General features: G+C 46.4%; 1 protein-coding gene across 1 annotated transcript; it reads left to right on the forward strand.

The window, feature by feature from the left end:
- Positions 1 to 12,696: 12,696 nt before the first annotated feature.
- Hdhd3 (haloacid dehalogenase like hydrolase domain containing 3) lies at positions 12,697 to 15,764 on the forward strand. Its single transcript, XM_027400317.2, has 2 exons — positions 12,697 to 12,854; positions 14,712 to 15,764. The coding sequence occupies exon 2, from the start codon at positions 14,858 to 14,860 to the stop codon at positions 15,611 to 15,613; it is 756 nt and encodes a 251-aa protein (XP_027256118.1). The 5' UTR covers positions 12,697 to 12,854; positions 14,712 to 14,857; the 3' UTR covers positions 15,614 to 15,764.
- Positions 15,765 to 16,731: the final 967 nt, after the last annotated feature.

Here is a 16,731-nt window from a genome sequence, read left to right on the forward strand (position 1 = left end):
AAAATGTAGAATTAATTACTTTCAAACTGGCAGCTCCTGTAGTCAGACTGGTCCCAAGTCTGGGTGGCTTTCATTTAGAACTGTGACTAACTCACCTTAAGAGCTGATCTTCCTGTTTCTGGTCTTCTGGAAGGTAGTCTCCAAAGTCAGATCTTAGAACCCTAAACATTCCATTCCTAGGAGCCTGAGCCTAGAGCCCAGATCCCTAATTTGAGACACATTAGCATTAGGCCAGAGGTATACCAGGCTAGAAATGAACTGTCTTAGCTTCTAGACCTGTTCAACTGCCTCTGAGCTCTTCTCTGGTTAAAATGGTTCATATGTTAGGTTTGGCTTCTTGGCCTTCCCAGAGCTGTCATCACCAAGTCAGTGTAGAGAGCCAGATGTGTTGCCCTGCAGGTACAACAGTCCTAAGGATGTAAACATGTATCCAGGAACATATGATAGACACTGAGCAGATACAGTGGCAAATATGAACCTCACCTGGTCCTGACCTTTGTAGGATTGATGTTTGGGTAAGCATCTAAGCGGAGACTTAATTGTGCAAGAGTGTTCCAGGGAAAGAACCACTGTGTGAAGTTCCTGGAACCAAAAAGGAGCTAAATGAACACAGGACTGTTAATAGCTGACATAACCAGGAAAGGTACAAGAACATCCTGAAGAGTGGAATTATAGGCCAAATCATACAGGGCTTTGATATCACATTTCCCTAACATTATTCCAAGAGCAAAGGGCATTTCAAGGATGTCAGCAGGAAAATGACCATATTGTATTTTCGCTTAGTAACACGATGGCATGGTGTAGATAATGATGTTTGAATCATGTGGATTGTAGTGTCCATAGGGATATGGAAAAGGAGATGTAATTAGGATATAATTAGGGGTATGTTAGACATGAGAGATGAACTTGCTTGTCTGGGTAGCAAATGGACCATTTAGTAGAGAAAGCAGGTTCAAGGAAAGTTTAGCTTGGGGTCCTTGGCAATGAGGAAGGTCTGTCTAGAGATTTGGTTGCACTCCACCAAGGCTGCTTACATTTGTGTCAAAACTGGGTTAGGCCACAGCTACAAAGAAAATCGCAAGTGGCAGTGACCCATCTCTAAAGCCTCTGCCTTTAAGCACTTCATAGTACCCCCTAGTAAGCAGCAGTAAAAGTGTGATCAATTTTGGCATGGTGGGAAGACCCAGAAGCCCCTTTTTCTTCAGGTGTCAGTCTGAGTGGTGTTCCCTAGAGTCAGGCCATGTCACCTAAAGTGTCCACCTGGTGGCAGCTACCAACAACTTTGCAAAGCAGTCACAGACAGACATGGGTTGTACCTAGGTGGTTAAAGGAGGATTGCCAGGACTTCAAGATGAACCTGAGCTGCTGAGTGAGGTCTTTTTGTTTGTTTGTTTGTTTGTTTTTTTAAGCAGGAAGGGCCTGAGAATCATCCAGAAAGGTTGGAATTGGCCTGTGGATATACACTCCATCCCTGGGTAGAGAATCAGATTTTCATAGTCTGGCGAGAGACATATTATCAGCCTTCCAGAAGTTGCTGGGTGGTAGGTATCCATAGCCTTCCCAATGAGATTTGGTTTTTCTCAAATGCGCCAGTTTAGGCTGTAGGTCGTTCCTTCTACACAGGAAGGACCTTTGATTTGTGGTGGGCCTTATTCTGGGTGCTCTTGGTTGCAGGGGCTAAAACCCAGTTAAGTAGAAAAAGCAGTTCAACTGGTTTTCATGCCAAGATCTTGATAAGGTCAGATGTGTCCCTGGGTCAAAGACTTACCTCTTGGCCTTACTTATTGCTAGGTAAGCCTTCCTAGTAAACAACATGGTCCTCATAACTGCTGAAACAACCCCCAAGGTTTGTAATCTCATAGAAAGACCCTTTCCGTCACACCCCTGACATAAGAGATCTGTGGTGGTTCTACTTGGGTCACATGCCTGCCATTTGGCTGACTATAAACTAAGAGATGGTGCAACTGAAGAATAAAGAAAATGTGGAACATTTACACATTGGAGTGCTACTCAGCAGAAAAAACAAAACAAAACAATGGAATCTTGAAATTCGCAGGAAAATGGATGGAACTAGAAGAAACCATCCTGAGTGAGGCAACCCAGTCACAAACATGATATGTACTCACTCATATATGGATTTTTGACACAGAGCATAGGATTACCAGCCTACAATCCACACTGCCAGAGAAACTAGAAAACAAGGACCCTAAGAGAGAGATACATGGTCCCCTGGAGAAGGGGAAAGGAACAAGATCTCTTGAGCTAATTGGGAGCATGGGGGGAGGGGAGAGGGAGTTAGGAGAAAGAGAAGGGGAGAAGAGGAGGAGAGAGGAGGACACGAGGGAGCAGGAAGATTGAGTAGGGAAGAATAGAGGAGAACAAGAAAAGAGATACCATAATAGAGGGAGCCATTATAGGTTTAAAGAGAATTCTGGCACTAGGGAAATGTTCAGAGTTCTACAAGAATAATCCCAACTAACAACTAAGCAATAGTGAAGAGGCTACCTTAAATGCCCTTCTCTGATAATGAGATTGGTGACTACCTTATATGCCATCCTAGAGCCTTCATCCAGTAGCTGATGGAAGCAGAAGCAGACACCTGCAGCTAAACACTGAGCCAAACTCCTGGAATCCAGTTGTAGAGAGGGATGAGTGATGAGCAAAGGGGTCAAGACCAGACTGGAGAAACCCACAGAAACAGCTGACCTGAACTAGGGATTGCCCCAGACTGATAGGTGGTAAACCAGCATAGGACTGACCCAGACCCCCTGAATGTGGGTGTCAGGAGGACTAGACAGTATATGGGGCCTCTGGCAGTGGATCAGTATTTATCCCTAGTACTTGAATGGATTTTGGGAGCCTGCTCCACATAGAGGGATACTCTGTCAGCCTAGACACACAGGGGAGGTTCTAGACCCTGTTCCAAATGGTATGACAGACTTTTGAAGATCCCCATAGGAGGCCTCACCCTCCCTGGGGAGCAGAAGGGGATGGGATAGGGGGTTGAGGGGAGGAGGGGAGGGAGAGGGAACTGGGATTGACATTGAAAAACAAGCTTGTTTCTAATTTAAATTTAAAAAAAAATTCCTGGAAGCACTAAGAAGAGAAAGGAACAAAACAAACAAACAAACAAAAAAAAACTAAGAGATGGATGACATGGTTGAGTGCCCCTGTTACGATAAATCTTTCTGCCAAATGTCGCCTGAGCCCCACCGCCACGTGCGTGCTTTACGCCAGCCGCCTGCCCGAGTTTGGCCCAAATGAATACACAGAAACTTGTATTAGGTTCAAAGCTGCTTGGCCAATGACTAGGATTCTCATCTGTTAGCTCAGTCTCAATTATTATAAATCTATATATTTTATAAGACTTATCGGACGCCTTATTGGCGTCCCTCCTTGCCGGTGGATTACATCCTGCCACTGGAGGAGGCGAACGGGAAAAAGGGGCCCTTCCTGTTTCTCCTTCGCTTAAATATGAGTCTCCTTGCTATGTCACTTCCTGCCTGGACCAGCACTTCTGTACTACATTTCCCAGAATCCTCTTTAACTCTTAGTTCCGGCTAACTTGCTGTCTCATTGGCCAAACAGTATTTTATGTAACAATCAATAAGATAAACATACACAGTAGTACATTCCCCATCATGCCCCCAATGGGCCTGACAGCTGGCATAGAGTATGTGCAGTAGATATCTCCTGACAGCCAGCCTGGGTCTGCTAGAGGGCCTTGACAACAGCAGCTGAGTCTGACAAGAGAGGATGACCTATGGACAGTGACCATGTCACCTCAGCAGATGCCGGCTCAGGGGATCTCCCCTGGGGCAGGGTTGAAAAGTATATAAGGCTTACCCCTTCCTGGAATAAACTGAGTTTGCTATTTCAACGTGTTCCCGATGCCTGTGTCTTTGGTGTTGTGTTTACTTCCCCTCACCCCCAAGGGAAAACCGTTGGGACCCAGCAAAATCTGGCAGCGTACAATGTGGGGTTCAACATGGGTAGTGAACCTGCATGGATTGTCATTGCCTCAGTATATTTTGGGCTACATATTTTGCTCTTTTCTGTCACTGATGAATAAGCTTGACTGACCCAATCTTGCATTCATTTTTGATGTCTCGGCCTGACAGATCCCTTCTCCTTGTTCTTGGTGCTGGATAGTGCCCCTTGATGGGTGTTTTTCATTAAGTAGTCCCCTCTGTGTTGAGTGTTACTTTGGTCCTGCTGTGGGACCCCGTCTCTTCTTCTCAGTGTTTTTCTTTGTCTTGTGAAAGTAATAGGCATATATCATTGGTCCTGGTTCACCTGGCACCTCTGAATGAGGATTGACCCCCATGAGGTGGAACCAAGGAGTAGCTCCCAAGAGCTGCTCCAGTCCAGAGACACTGCACACATTCCTTCACTCTGCTTGTTGCTTGCCTGCATTTTCACTATGGGAAATCTCCTTTCTCGTTGTAAGGAGGCTCATATTGGGCCCTCAAGTCCCTTTTAACCGGGCAAGGGTGTTGGGCAAGAACTGTGGACCTAGAAAAATTTTGGACAGAGGCCACTGTTTTAGCACCTTGTATCTCCCCATAGAATATATGGAACCCTGATCTCTGGATGCGGGTTTTGTTTCTGGCTACGAAGAAAGAGGTAGCCTCAGAAATGGCCCCTGTGTTATCCTTAACCCTATTTTGTTGACAATGATCACTAGTTTAAGATCCTCCTTGGCAGAGGTGATTAAGGCCCACAGTGAACACTGTCAGGAACTATCACCTCCATCCCACAGATGTCTGATATTCCTTCTAACTCTAATGATGAGGAAGAGGCCACAGGGAAAGAGAAAGGAAAGGAAAGGGGAAAAACGAGGAAAAATGAGGCAGAGGGAACAAAACAGAGAAAACAACACCCCCCAGGTCCATGTCAGTTTCCCCCTCTGCCCACCCTGCACCACAGGAGGCTACACCTCCCCTGTAGTACCCATGGGGGACCTCCCATGCTGTTTGCCCACTGCAGCAAACACTTTGCCAATCTTTCAACCTATCTCAACTGTGCTACCACAGGGTTTAAAACCATGGCCTTTCTGGTGAACATAGGCCCTAACACAGCCATTCAGCCATAGATACCCACTCTTTGGCGGCTCTCTCCCTCATTTGCAAAGCAGCCAATGTGTCTGGTCCCAATTCACCATACTTTACAGCAATGGGTGGTGCATTTACAAACCCATTATGATTGGTAGCCTCTAATGAAGGCTGTCTTAGAGCCTGTAGCCTTTCTGAACTGGCACTCTGCCTATGATGATCAGGCTGAATCACAGGCTCATATTAATACACAATATAACCTTCCGGGTAACTCATGACATGCTCACGGGTCATGGGCAGTATGTCAACTCCGTTACTCAGGCCCAAATTGGACTGTAAGCTTACTTTCAACAGGTCTCCAACCTGTCCTTTAAAGCCCTAAAGACATGCATCCCCGGGACCCATCTGCATATTTTCATAACCTCATCCAGCAGCCAGGGTAGCTGTTTACTGACTTTCTGGCCCGAGTTACTGAGGCAGTGGAGCAGAGGTACCAGTAATGCAGTGACAGCTGTTCGAAGTGAAGACATTCATAAATAGGTAATAACAACCAGAGACCTTGATCCCAGCAATGGCCCCATAGCTGCTCTGACAGCTTCCCTTAGTGCACTTCTCACTGGCAGACAAACGGAAAATGTTCTAGCAACACCAACTGAAAGAACGTGCTGGGGCTGTGGCAGGCCCAGCCACTTACAAAGGAATTGCCCACAGGCCAAACCAAAAACTAGGTGCCCAAGATGCCATAAGGGTTTCCATTGGGCCAATGACTGCTGTTCCCAGCCTGAGGAGGCTAAGGTTCCTTTAAGCTCCAGACATAGCACTCCTCAGCCCTGCAAGTAAAAGGAGGCCCTGCAAACCCAAAGATGTTTTTTAATACAGCCCACCTTCCCTCACTCCCCTGTGAAGACCAATTTCCTGGACGGGCAGCCTTTCAAGGGACTGGTGAGCATGGGTGTGGTTGACACTATACTGAGACTGAGAAACTCTGCTTCCCACATTGGAAGTTTAAACCTGGCTCTCCAGTTAGTGGAGTAGGGGGCCAGCAGGACTCTTAAGCTTTTATGTTCTGAGCTGGGCTGACCTGTCTCTTCAAACCTGACCCAACAATTTCTCTAAATTCACCATCCATATTTGGATTAGTAAATGTAACAAACACCAAAATAACACTAGTTTTTAAAGATTTACTTCTTGGAAATGGCAAGATGATGCAACAGGTCTGAATGTTTGCCTTACAAGCCTGACCTGACTGAATTCAACCTGTCCAACCCACTGTGAAAAAAGAATTAACATCCAAATCATGTCTCCTGACCACTACAAGCCCACTTTAGTACTGTGTGTGTGTGTGTGTGTGTGTGTGTGTGTGTGTGTGTGTGTGTGTGTGTTTCATGTAATTTACTTCCATAAGCAACCTGGGGCTGGTTTGTCAGTTTGTGCAGGCAGTGGGATTGATCTCGGCTCCTGTCTTGTTCTGTTTAATTCCATTTTTCATCTCATAATCAAAGATGGTAGCCTTAGTGGAGTGTGGTAACACTTTCTTTTTTTATTTTTTTATTTGAATTACAAACAAGATTGAATTACATGACAATCCCAGTTCCCTTCTCCCTCCCTTCCTCCCCTACCAACCCCCCCAACTAAAACCCTACCTGTCACATATCCTTTCTTCTAATCTACAGTGGTAACACATTCTTATAATTCCAGCACTGGATAGCTGGGGCAGGAGGATCATGAGTTCAAGGCCATCCTATGCAACAAAGCAACAATTCATAAAATAAATCACATGCATGAGCACCAGTGGGGTGGGGAACATTGAGATGTCATAATCCATGTTTTCTAATATTGAAAGGTAGGTACCTGTGGAGAATGGGGAACATGAGAACTCTAGTTACTAATACAGCCATTCAGAAAACTGGCTCTATCTACTGAAATAACGCATACTTAATGATGGTATCCTGATTGCCACATCTAGGCATCAAAAGTGTATACTGGAGGCTGGAGAGATGGTTCTGACATTAAGAGCACTGACTGCTCTTCCAAAGGACCTGGGTTCATTTCCCAGCACCCACATGGCAGCTCACTACTGTGTAACTTTAGTTCCAGGGGACCCGACATCCTCACACATACATACATGCAGACAAAACACTAATGTTCATAAAATTAAAAATTTTAAGTGTATACTGATGTTCTCTGAAATACATTTAAAAGGGTCACATGTGCCTGCTGTTCTCAGCTATTAAATAGGAGTATCGAAAGCCGAGGCTGGAGACCAACCCAAGAGAAAATTGGTTATAACAACACTTTCTGATATGTGTGTCCATCCCAAACTGGAACTAACCCAAATGTCCATCAACAGTGAGATGTGCTCTATTCAGATTATGGAATGTTACAGTTCTGAAAATGAACAAGGCAGCCACACAATGTGATGAGGATTAATAAAACTTAGAAGCAAAGGAATATACAAGAACATGCCTGCTGTATTGCTCATTTGCACAGCTCACAAACAAGTGAAATTACAATGAAAAACCAGGAGAAGGCCAGGGTATAGATCAGTGGTAGAAAGAATACTTGCCTGGCTCTGGTTCAATTCCACCACCACACACATAAAGAAGTAGGTCATGGTGGCTGAGGCTTGTATCTCAGCACTTAAGAGGCTGAGGCAGGAAGATTGCTGTCAATGAAATAGAGTAACCGCATAGTTCTGGGCTACCATATGAGATCCTATTTCAAAATGGGGCAAGATGGAGATTTTTGTTACCATTTGGGGGATAATCAATTGAAAGCAGACATGCTCTAGGCATCTAGATGGGAGGGGGTTCCGGGTAGCAGTTGCAAGGGTATACATACTGAGAAAATTCAAAAATATACCTTTAAAAATGTGGTCTTACTCTTGTTGTGCCCAAAGTCTGGGCCTGAAAACCACCAAGGGACCAGACCTGATGCAAAAGCAAAGAGTCTTTTTAATTTATAAGTTAACTTGGGTCCTATGTCAGTCCAACACAGCGGGTAGAATAGGAGGGACCTGGAGCAGTAGCAGGGCAGGGCATATATTGGGGGTAGTGCAAGGAGGGTGTCTGGGTGCCTGCTAGTTGCATAGCAACAATCTCAGGATTGGCACAACTCCTGGATGGGGAAACCTGTCCTGAGTTGATTGGTCAGCTGCAGCTGCAGAAAGGCTGTTATGCCTGGAGGCCATCCAAGGGCCATTGCTACCTACTGCATTCCACTATTATCAGTAAAGCACATCCAAAGCCCACCAGATAACTTCTGATTGGTTTCTTACCACACGGAGGGGAGCTGGAAGTTTCTTCCCAGTAATTAGGGCAAGGTTAGGCAATGCTGTGGGGCTCAGCACATCCTGTTGAGTCAGGGGCCTACATCTTGATGGTCTTTTCTGCAGCCTGTCATGGCTGCCAAAGCAGGGGGCTGGGTGAGGGTCTGGGCCCTTTACTATGTCTCTTTGGCTGTCCTAGAATTTGTTGTATAGACCAAGCTGGCCTCAAACTCATAGATATCAGCCTGCCATCTGCCTCTTGGGTACTAGGATTAAAGTTATATGCTACCACACCCAGCATGTACATTGTTTTCTGTTTTAACTGTAAAATTTTAAAGGTAAATGAAAAATTAAAAGTAATGAGATGTGTGCCTGGCAGGTATGCCACTGACTGGGTTTCCTTAGTGCCCTCAACAGGGGACTCAAGGAGGAAAAATGTTTCATAATAGAAACTTGTTTTCCCAAAGATAAAACATCCCAAGCTAGCATCCACATAGTAACCAGCCACGGGGCATAGGTTAGACTAAGAGATGAATCTGCAATCTAGTTATAGGATGAAAACATATCCATTAAATCATTCCAATGTGCCATTTGTCTGTTGGAAGGGATCTTGCTCCATAGCCAAGGCTGGCCTGACACTTAGAGTGACCCTTTTGCCTTGTCTTCCTAATTGGGCTTTCAGGTGTATATCACCTGGCCATTCAAAAGAAAGCTAGATCCACCTGATCTTATGGTTGAAGGAGTTCCCACAGAACTTAGAGCATTCCATGTACAAAGATATAAGGCTGTCTTCTTTGGTGTTAAATTGAGACTTTCTGGTATGCCTGTGTGGTGGTTTGATCAGGAATGGCCTCCACTGGCTCATATTTGACTGTTTGGTCATTAGAGAGGCACTACTAGGAGGTGTGGCCTTTTCAGAGTAGGTGGGGGCTTGTTGGACAAACTGTTACAAGAGTTGCCATAGGGGGAGGGCCTAGGCTGTGCCCTAAATGACTTGACAGATTTTGATGGGAGGGAGAAGGAAATTAGATCATTTCTAATTTAAATAAAATGTATAAAATCATTTCTATTTAAATAAAATGTACAAAATTGTTTCCAATTTAAATAAAATTTATGACGGAAAAAAAAGGAAGCTAGATTCAGAATATCAGAGACCACCACCATTTTTCCTGTGACATCCAAGGCTTATTATTATTATCATATATATACATATATGACATATATATACATATATATATATGACATATATATATATATATATATATACATATATATATATATATATATTTGGTTTTTCAAGATAGGGTTTCTCTGTGGCTTTAGAGGCTGTCCTGGAACTAGCTTTTTTAAAAATATTTTATTTATTTATTATGTATACAACATTCTGCTTCCATGTATATCTGCACACCAGAAGAGGGCACCAGATCTCATAACGGATGGTTGTTAGACACCATGTGGTTGCTGGGAATCGAACTCAGGACCTCTGGAAGAGCAGCCAGTGCTCTTAACATCTGAGCCATTTCTCCAGCCCGGAACTAGCTTTTGTAGACCAGGCTGGCCTTGAACTCACAGAGATCCTCTTGCCTCTGCCTCCCCAGTGCTGGGATTAAAGGCATGTGCCACCACCGCCCAACTATTTTTATTATTTATTATATTTGCTGCTGATGACCTAGCAAATCTATCAGATTCTAGAGGCCCAACAATTAAGTCAAGGTCATGACCCCAGGTGAACAGATACACAGTGGCAAACACTCTCCAGAGACGTGAAGTGTGGTAGCCCTGTGCCACGTGGTATAGGACGACCCCAAAACAAAATTCTTAAGCACCCAGCAGTCTGTTTTCTCGTAAAAAGAATTTTCATAAAGAGGTTTCTATGTGGACTGTATTGACACCATCTCCATGTGGAGAGACATATGGAAAGACAGGTAACATTAATTATCTTGGAAATCCACTTAAAGCTAGCCTGGATTCTGTCGGGAGTTCCTTTGTCTAGTCCCCAGGGTGGCAGAGTTGGGATCAGAAACTAAAGGGTTAGCTTTGAGGTGACCCTGAAAAGAGAAACAGTCAGGGATTCTCTAATTCTGTGAAAGACAGGTGGGCCTGTGATGTCCTGGCTACCTTTTCTACCTTCATTTCTGAGAATGAAGCTGACATAAAATCAGTCTGGGAGGTGATCGAGTTGAGTCCATCCAAAGTCCACAGAGCACTAGGAGATAAAATGTTTTAATAGGGTATTGGTGGGGGAGGAGAAGTAAAGAGCAGTGGGAAGTGCTCCTGCCCCCATCCCTGCTCCCCAGCCAAACTCTGGGCTGCACTTATGGTCCATTTCACATATTTACTTGATTTTTGTCTGTTCCTTCCATGTCCATGTAGGCAGGACACTGCCTTTGAAGGAACCAGCTTCCTTTTCGGCAGCCATAACAACCGAACATGTGCTTCTATGACCTTGACCTAGTCACTAGAAAGTCAGATGCCTGCCTTGTGACAAGGAACCAATCAGAAGTTAGCTGGTGGCACTATGCTTTACGACCCTGAGTGTGCTTTACGACAATGACGTAGAGAGCATAGCAACCACCCTGGGAGGGCCTATGGGCCATAACAACCAGTTGACCAATCAACACAGGGCAAGCCCTCCAAGCCTGGAGGCACACCAATCCTGAGCCTGTGCGTACCCCTAGACACTCCCCTTACGCTGCCCTATAAAGATCTGTACGCAGCAGGCTTCAAACCGTCTTTGCTAGCCGTCCGCCTTGGTGGGTGGGTGAAAGACCCGAGCTAACATGGGGTTAGCTCGTTAAATTACAATAAAGCCTCGTGCAATTTGCAGCAAGCTCTCGAATCCGCCTGGTGATTGGGGTGACCGCGAATGTGGCCTGGAACCCCGGATACTTGAGTTTTCGGGGGTCTAACACCTTTCTCCTGCTGTATCCTCAGTGAAGAATGAATGGGTCAGGCAGAGAATGCAAGCTTAGCACGTGGCAAATCACGAGTTTGAGGGTGCAGCTCTGCTTGTTTGCTTTGGACAGTAATTTTTTTAAAGATAAACGTGTGAAAGCACAACTCTTCCTTCCCCTTAAGACGATTTTTTAAAAAGTATCTAGGGTAGACAAACACGGTGTTGGCCTGCTTATAAACCCAGCACTTGGGAGGCTGAGGCAGGAAAATGCTCACGGCTAGCTTGACCTGCATGGTGGAACCCTATCTTAAAACAAAGTGTCTACATTACTGCAGAGGATCTTACCTCAACAACCTGTGTGGGTGTATCAAGCAATTCCCTTCTAGATCCAATTGAGGTCTCTCAGAGTCCTCACTGCATTAGTAGACACAGACTGTGCAAGCCTTAAGGTGGCTCAGGCGAGAAGGGATTCTGGCACTCTGGAGCCAAAGAACATTGAATGTTACAGCTCGGATGGAAAGGTATTCTGACACTTGGGAGCCAAAGAATACCACAGGTCACAGTAAGTGTAGCAGCTTACAACCCTGCTCCAGGGGTAGGTTTCCCCAATGCAACAGCTCTGCTCCGACAGGGCAGGGCTTCCCCAGCAAAGTTGTTACAGTTCGGCTCAGGTTCCTCAGAGTGTAGCTTCGCTAGGGGATTCAAGAGATTTATTGGGAGGGAAGAATCCAGGAGAGTGGCTGCCCTCTAAGGTGGCAGAGGACAGCCGGACAGTTGGGCAGCCACAAGTGGAACAGGCACAAGGTTTATATAGGTCTTCTTAGAAGTGGAGTTTTTCCAGGGAGATTTCCAGAGTGGGGATTGATCAAATTTCATTCAGTCCCTGAGCTCAGACTGGCTAGATCTCGTTCTCAGGGATTGGTTGGTTTTTTTGCTCAGGTTCAGGGTCAGATTTGGCTCTGGATTCAGGGCCAAAGTGTGTTTCTTTCACTGGTCCTTTTTAGCCTTTTGGCTCTATTTTTAGGGTCAGGGTGTATTTCTTTCACTGGCTCTGATTCCGGGGACAAAGTGTGTTTCTTTGGCACTGCTTTCAGGGTCACGGTACATTTCTTTGGTTCTGGTTGCAGGGCCAAAGTGTTTCTTTGGCTTTGCTCAGGGTGTGTTTCTTTGGCTGGCCTTTTTTCCCTACAGGCTGAGCCCCACATCCCCCCATCCTCAAATCAGTCTGGTACTTAACCAGGTGTCCCCATCCCCATCCCAGGGATGTGGGAAGCGGAGACATGAGGGAGACATGCGGCACCGAGTAGAAATGAGATACAGAATCACTGGAGTTGTGACAGTGATAGGGGAGGTCGGGAGGAGCGTAGTGGGAGGAGCTGAGATAGTGACCTTGAGAAGCTCGGTGGCGGCGGGAGGGCCGTGGGATAGGGAGCAAGGGGCTACGGGGTAAGGGAAGGGACAAACAGGCAGGAGAATAGTAAATAGGGAAGGAGATCGGCACGAGGGAGGAGCTCGGTGACGTCTAGAGCAAGGCGGGGCGAGAAGTCATGTCTAGTCCGAGGGTAGCGAGTATCTGCTCGTCTTTGCCAAGCCGGTGGAGCAGTCGCTGCTTCTCTGGTCGCTTTCCCTGAGCCAGGTGGGTAGGGAGTCCCGGGGTGGGGGCCTCTGAACCGTGGGGACGCAGTGCAGCAGAGCGGGAATGCGGGAGCCCGGCCAGCGGCGGACAGGGGCTTCAGAGACTCCCAGCCTGGGTCACACCGCTTTCAGGGTGGTCGGGCCTGCAACCGCAGCCCCCAACTCGGCCTTTGTCCTGGGGCATAGCTGAGTCAGACCTGTCCAGAGGTCTTTTAGATATAGTGGGGTTCCTGACTGGGCCTCGGCCTAGCCATTTGAGCAGTAAGAGCCCCTTTAAAATTGTCTCCCTATTTCAAGCTGACTTAAATACTCCACTTTGTCACAAATCTCTAAGCGCCCACACTTCCACCCCACCCCCTCACCTCTGTCTGCACCTGTTGGCTGCATTCTGAATGAATCGGGCCCCCTCAGATTCAAAGAGACGGCTTTGTATGTAGTCAGGTCTGTCTGGGGAAGAAACCTGGAATCCGTCTCTGACTCCAAGCAGAGAACTGACTTCTGGGCATTGAGTCAGTCACTCTCCTGGGCTTGCCCTCCCTGGCAGTTACTTCTAATTTCAGATAGGATGGAGAAGCTACAGCTCAGATCCAGGTAGGAACAGACTGTCTTCTGTCCCACCCTGTAACAGGCTCAGCATAATCCAATCTTTGGGTTCTAATCCAGGCTGTAGCAGGCTCACTGTGACCTTAGGCAAGTAACTGCCCGTCACTAGCTCCATCATCCCTCTACCAGCTATGTTGTTGGTCAGGGACTTTCCTCTCTTTTGACATTAGTGTTTTTTTTTTTTTTTTAATGAAGTTAAGTTGGAGATTTTATTAGTGATATGTTAATATAGGTTTAAGCATGAGGGTTAGGAGAGAGAAAGTCGGGCATACTCAAGTGTGGAGATGGGTTTCTCAAAGAAGGGTCATGTTAATTATTAATAATTGTAACAGGGTCATGGGTTGAGAGATGGCTCAGAGGTTAAGAGCACTGGCTGCTCTTCCAGAAGGCCTGGGTTCTGTTCCCAGCAATCACATGGCAGCTCAACTGTCTGTGACTCCTGTTCCAGGGGATCTGACACCTCTAGCTCCACAGGTACCAGACATGACTAAGGTGCACTACATGAAGGCAAAATACAACATACAGATAACAGCAGTCATAACTGCTTCCTGACTTTGACCTGAGCTCAGCTCCACCCAGAGCGCTAGACTTTGCCCAGCTTCAAGGCAGATTATATTCCCTGCATGTCCCCCCCCCCTCGGGTCGCTCCCAGAACTTCACTTGATAAGGTAATTCCCTGAGTTCAAAGACTGACTTGGTTTCTTGACTTATAGCCTCATGCCACACATTGATCTTATTATGCTTGTTTTGTAGTTCTTTGTCTGCAAAGAAACCCTTATTTAATACCTAGAAATGCCATAGTGGCTGGAAACCTGTCTTCTTCCCCAACATCCGGCTCATAAAATGCCCAGAAATTTGGTTTGAAACAAATGCATAAATCATTTACTCCAAAAATCTTGGTTGGGCTTTATTTTTTGAGACAGGTTCAGCCCAGGCTGGTCTCACACTTGCTATGTAGCCAAGGGTGACTTTGAACTTCTGATTATCCTGCCTCCTCCTCCCAGTCACTGGGATTATAGGTGTGTGCTGCAATGCCTACCTTACTCAGGACTGGGGATCAAACCCAGGCTTTCTGTATGCTAAGCAAGCACTCTACCAACTGAGCTACAACTCTAGCCTAGTCCCATGATCTTGTGAAGTTAGCACCCTCATGTCTCTCTTCCACATGAGATTCAACAGGTGTTGAGAGAGAGTAACTCCTCAGGTAACATCAGGGCCTCAGAGTTCATCTCACCTTCTTGATGTTTCATTCTAGGATCTTATGCTGAAAGACATTTCCAAAGTATCTTGTGTCAAACTACAACTCTGATCTCCACAGCCTGAAAAGGAGTCACTGTTAGCTTGTGGAGGGGTGACCTGAACCAGTTCAGTATCTCCTTTGGTCCTGTGAACTTGATCTCCATGGCACACCGGCTGCAGATGCGTCTGCTGACATGGGATATGAAGGATACCCTGATCAAGCTATGCCGTCCTGTTGGGGAGGAATACGCCAGCAAGGCCCGGGCCCATGGGCTGGTGGTTGAAGCCACAGCCCTGGAACAAGCCTTTGGGCAGGCATACAGGGTTCACAGCCACAACTTTCCCAACTATGGCCAGAGCTGCGGCCTTACCTCCCGTCAGTGGTGGGTGGACTTGATCCTAAACACCTTTCACCTAGCAGGGGTCCCAGATGCCCAGGCCATTATTCCCATTGCTGATCAGCTATACAATGACTACAGCAGCCCCTCCACCTGGCAGGTGTTGGAGGGGGCTGAGACTACCCTGAAGGGGTGTCGTAAGCGGGGTCTGAGGCTGGCTGTGATCTCCAATTTTGACCGACGACTAGAGGATATACTAGTAGGCCTTGGCCTTCGGGAACATTTTGATTTTGTTTTGACTTCTGAGGCTGCGGGCTGTCCTAAACCAGACCCACGAATTTTTCATAAGGCATTGCAACTTGCTTGTGTAGAACCTGCAGTAGCAGCTCATGTTGGGGATAGTTACCCCTGTGATTACCAGGGGGCTCGGGCTGTGGGCATGCACAGCTTCCTGGTGGTAGGCTCAGAGCCTTTAGACTCCTCAGTCAGAGACTCTGTACCCAAAGAACATATTCTGCCCTCCCTGTCCCATCTCCTGCCTGCCCTTGACCTTTTGGAGGCCTCAAGCCCTGTGTCATAAGTCTGATGAGGGAAGTAGCTGGGACCAAATAAACACTGGAAGCACAAAGTCCCTTCTTTCTCCCCCTCTCCTACAGAGGGAGGTGTCTTGGCCCTCCCTCTGCAGCCTCCATAAATTATTCTGATCATAGAACAGCGAAGGTTTAACAGTAGCCTAATCTCTGAAGTCATTCATTATTCATACCTGCATCCCTTTGTATTTATTATTATGATATGGAGTGTGGTGTGGCGGGGGGGGGGGGGGGGGGTCAGAGGATAATTTCAGACTCTGGTCTTTCCTTACATCTTTACATGGGTTCTGGGGATCGAACTGAGATCATAGAGTTGATCCAGCAAGTGCTGTGTGTACTTGGCTGTCTCACCAGTTCCCTCTGTCCTTTTCTATCATAACCCTTGCTCCATATCCATCGAGGGCCCATCTATTCACAAACATGTACTTTTTGAGGTAGGTTTTCACTCTAGCCCAGCCTGATGTGAACTTACTCTAGTCTACACTGGACTGGAACTCATGATCTTTCTCCATCAGCCTTCTGAATCCTAGGATCACAGGTGTGAGCCACTTTGAAGAGCTAGGGACATGGATCAATAGTAGAGCACTTGTCTAACTTGTAAGGCCCTGGGTTCAAACTGTAGGTATATTCTCTCTTTCTTCTCTTTCTCTTTCTTTACAGCAAGGGCTTGTTGTCACTGGAGATCTGAAACTCCACTGTGCAAAACACAAAATCAAAAAAGCCTGGAGAAGTTGAAATAGAAATCCCCTCCCCAACCAGAGTTAAGACGAATTTGAAAGTCAGAGTGCTGGGCTATCCACTAGCACTCTTGAGAAGAGGACACTATAATTGGTTCTAAAAAGGAACACTGCTGACTTGTGCCTGAAATGCATCAGATACCCTGGTACTGTTTTTTTGTTTGTTTGTTTGTTTGTTTTTGTTTTTTGAGACAGGGTTTCTCTGTGTAGCTCTGGACCCTGTCCTGGAACTCACTCTGTAGATCAGGCTGTCCTTCAACTCACAGAGATCCACCTGCCTCTACCTCCCAGAGTTCTGGGATTAAAGGGGTGCGCCTGCTAAATGCTTTACCTCAAAGCTATACAGGGACAGAGGTGGCATGATCCCCACT

The sequence above is a fragment of the Cricetulus griseus genome, chromosome 2, assembly GCF_003668045.3.
Source record: "Cricetulus griseus strain 17A/GY chromosome 2, alternate assembly CriGri-PICRH-1.0, whole genome shotgun sequence".
NCBI classification, from domain to species: Eukaryota; Metazoa; Chordata; class Mammalia; order Rodentia; family Cricetidae; genus Cricetulus; species Cricetulus griseus.

What these genes read in the sequence shown, in the direction of transcription:
- Hdhd3 (XM_027400317.2), top strand. Translation starts at nt 14,858, where the DNA reads ATGGCACACCGGCTGCAGATGCGTCTGCTGACATGGGATATGAAGGAT.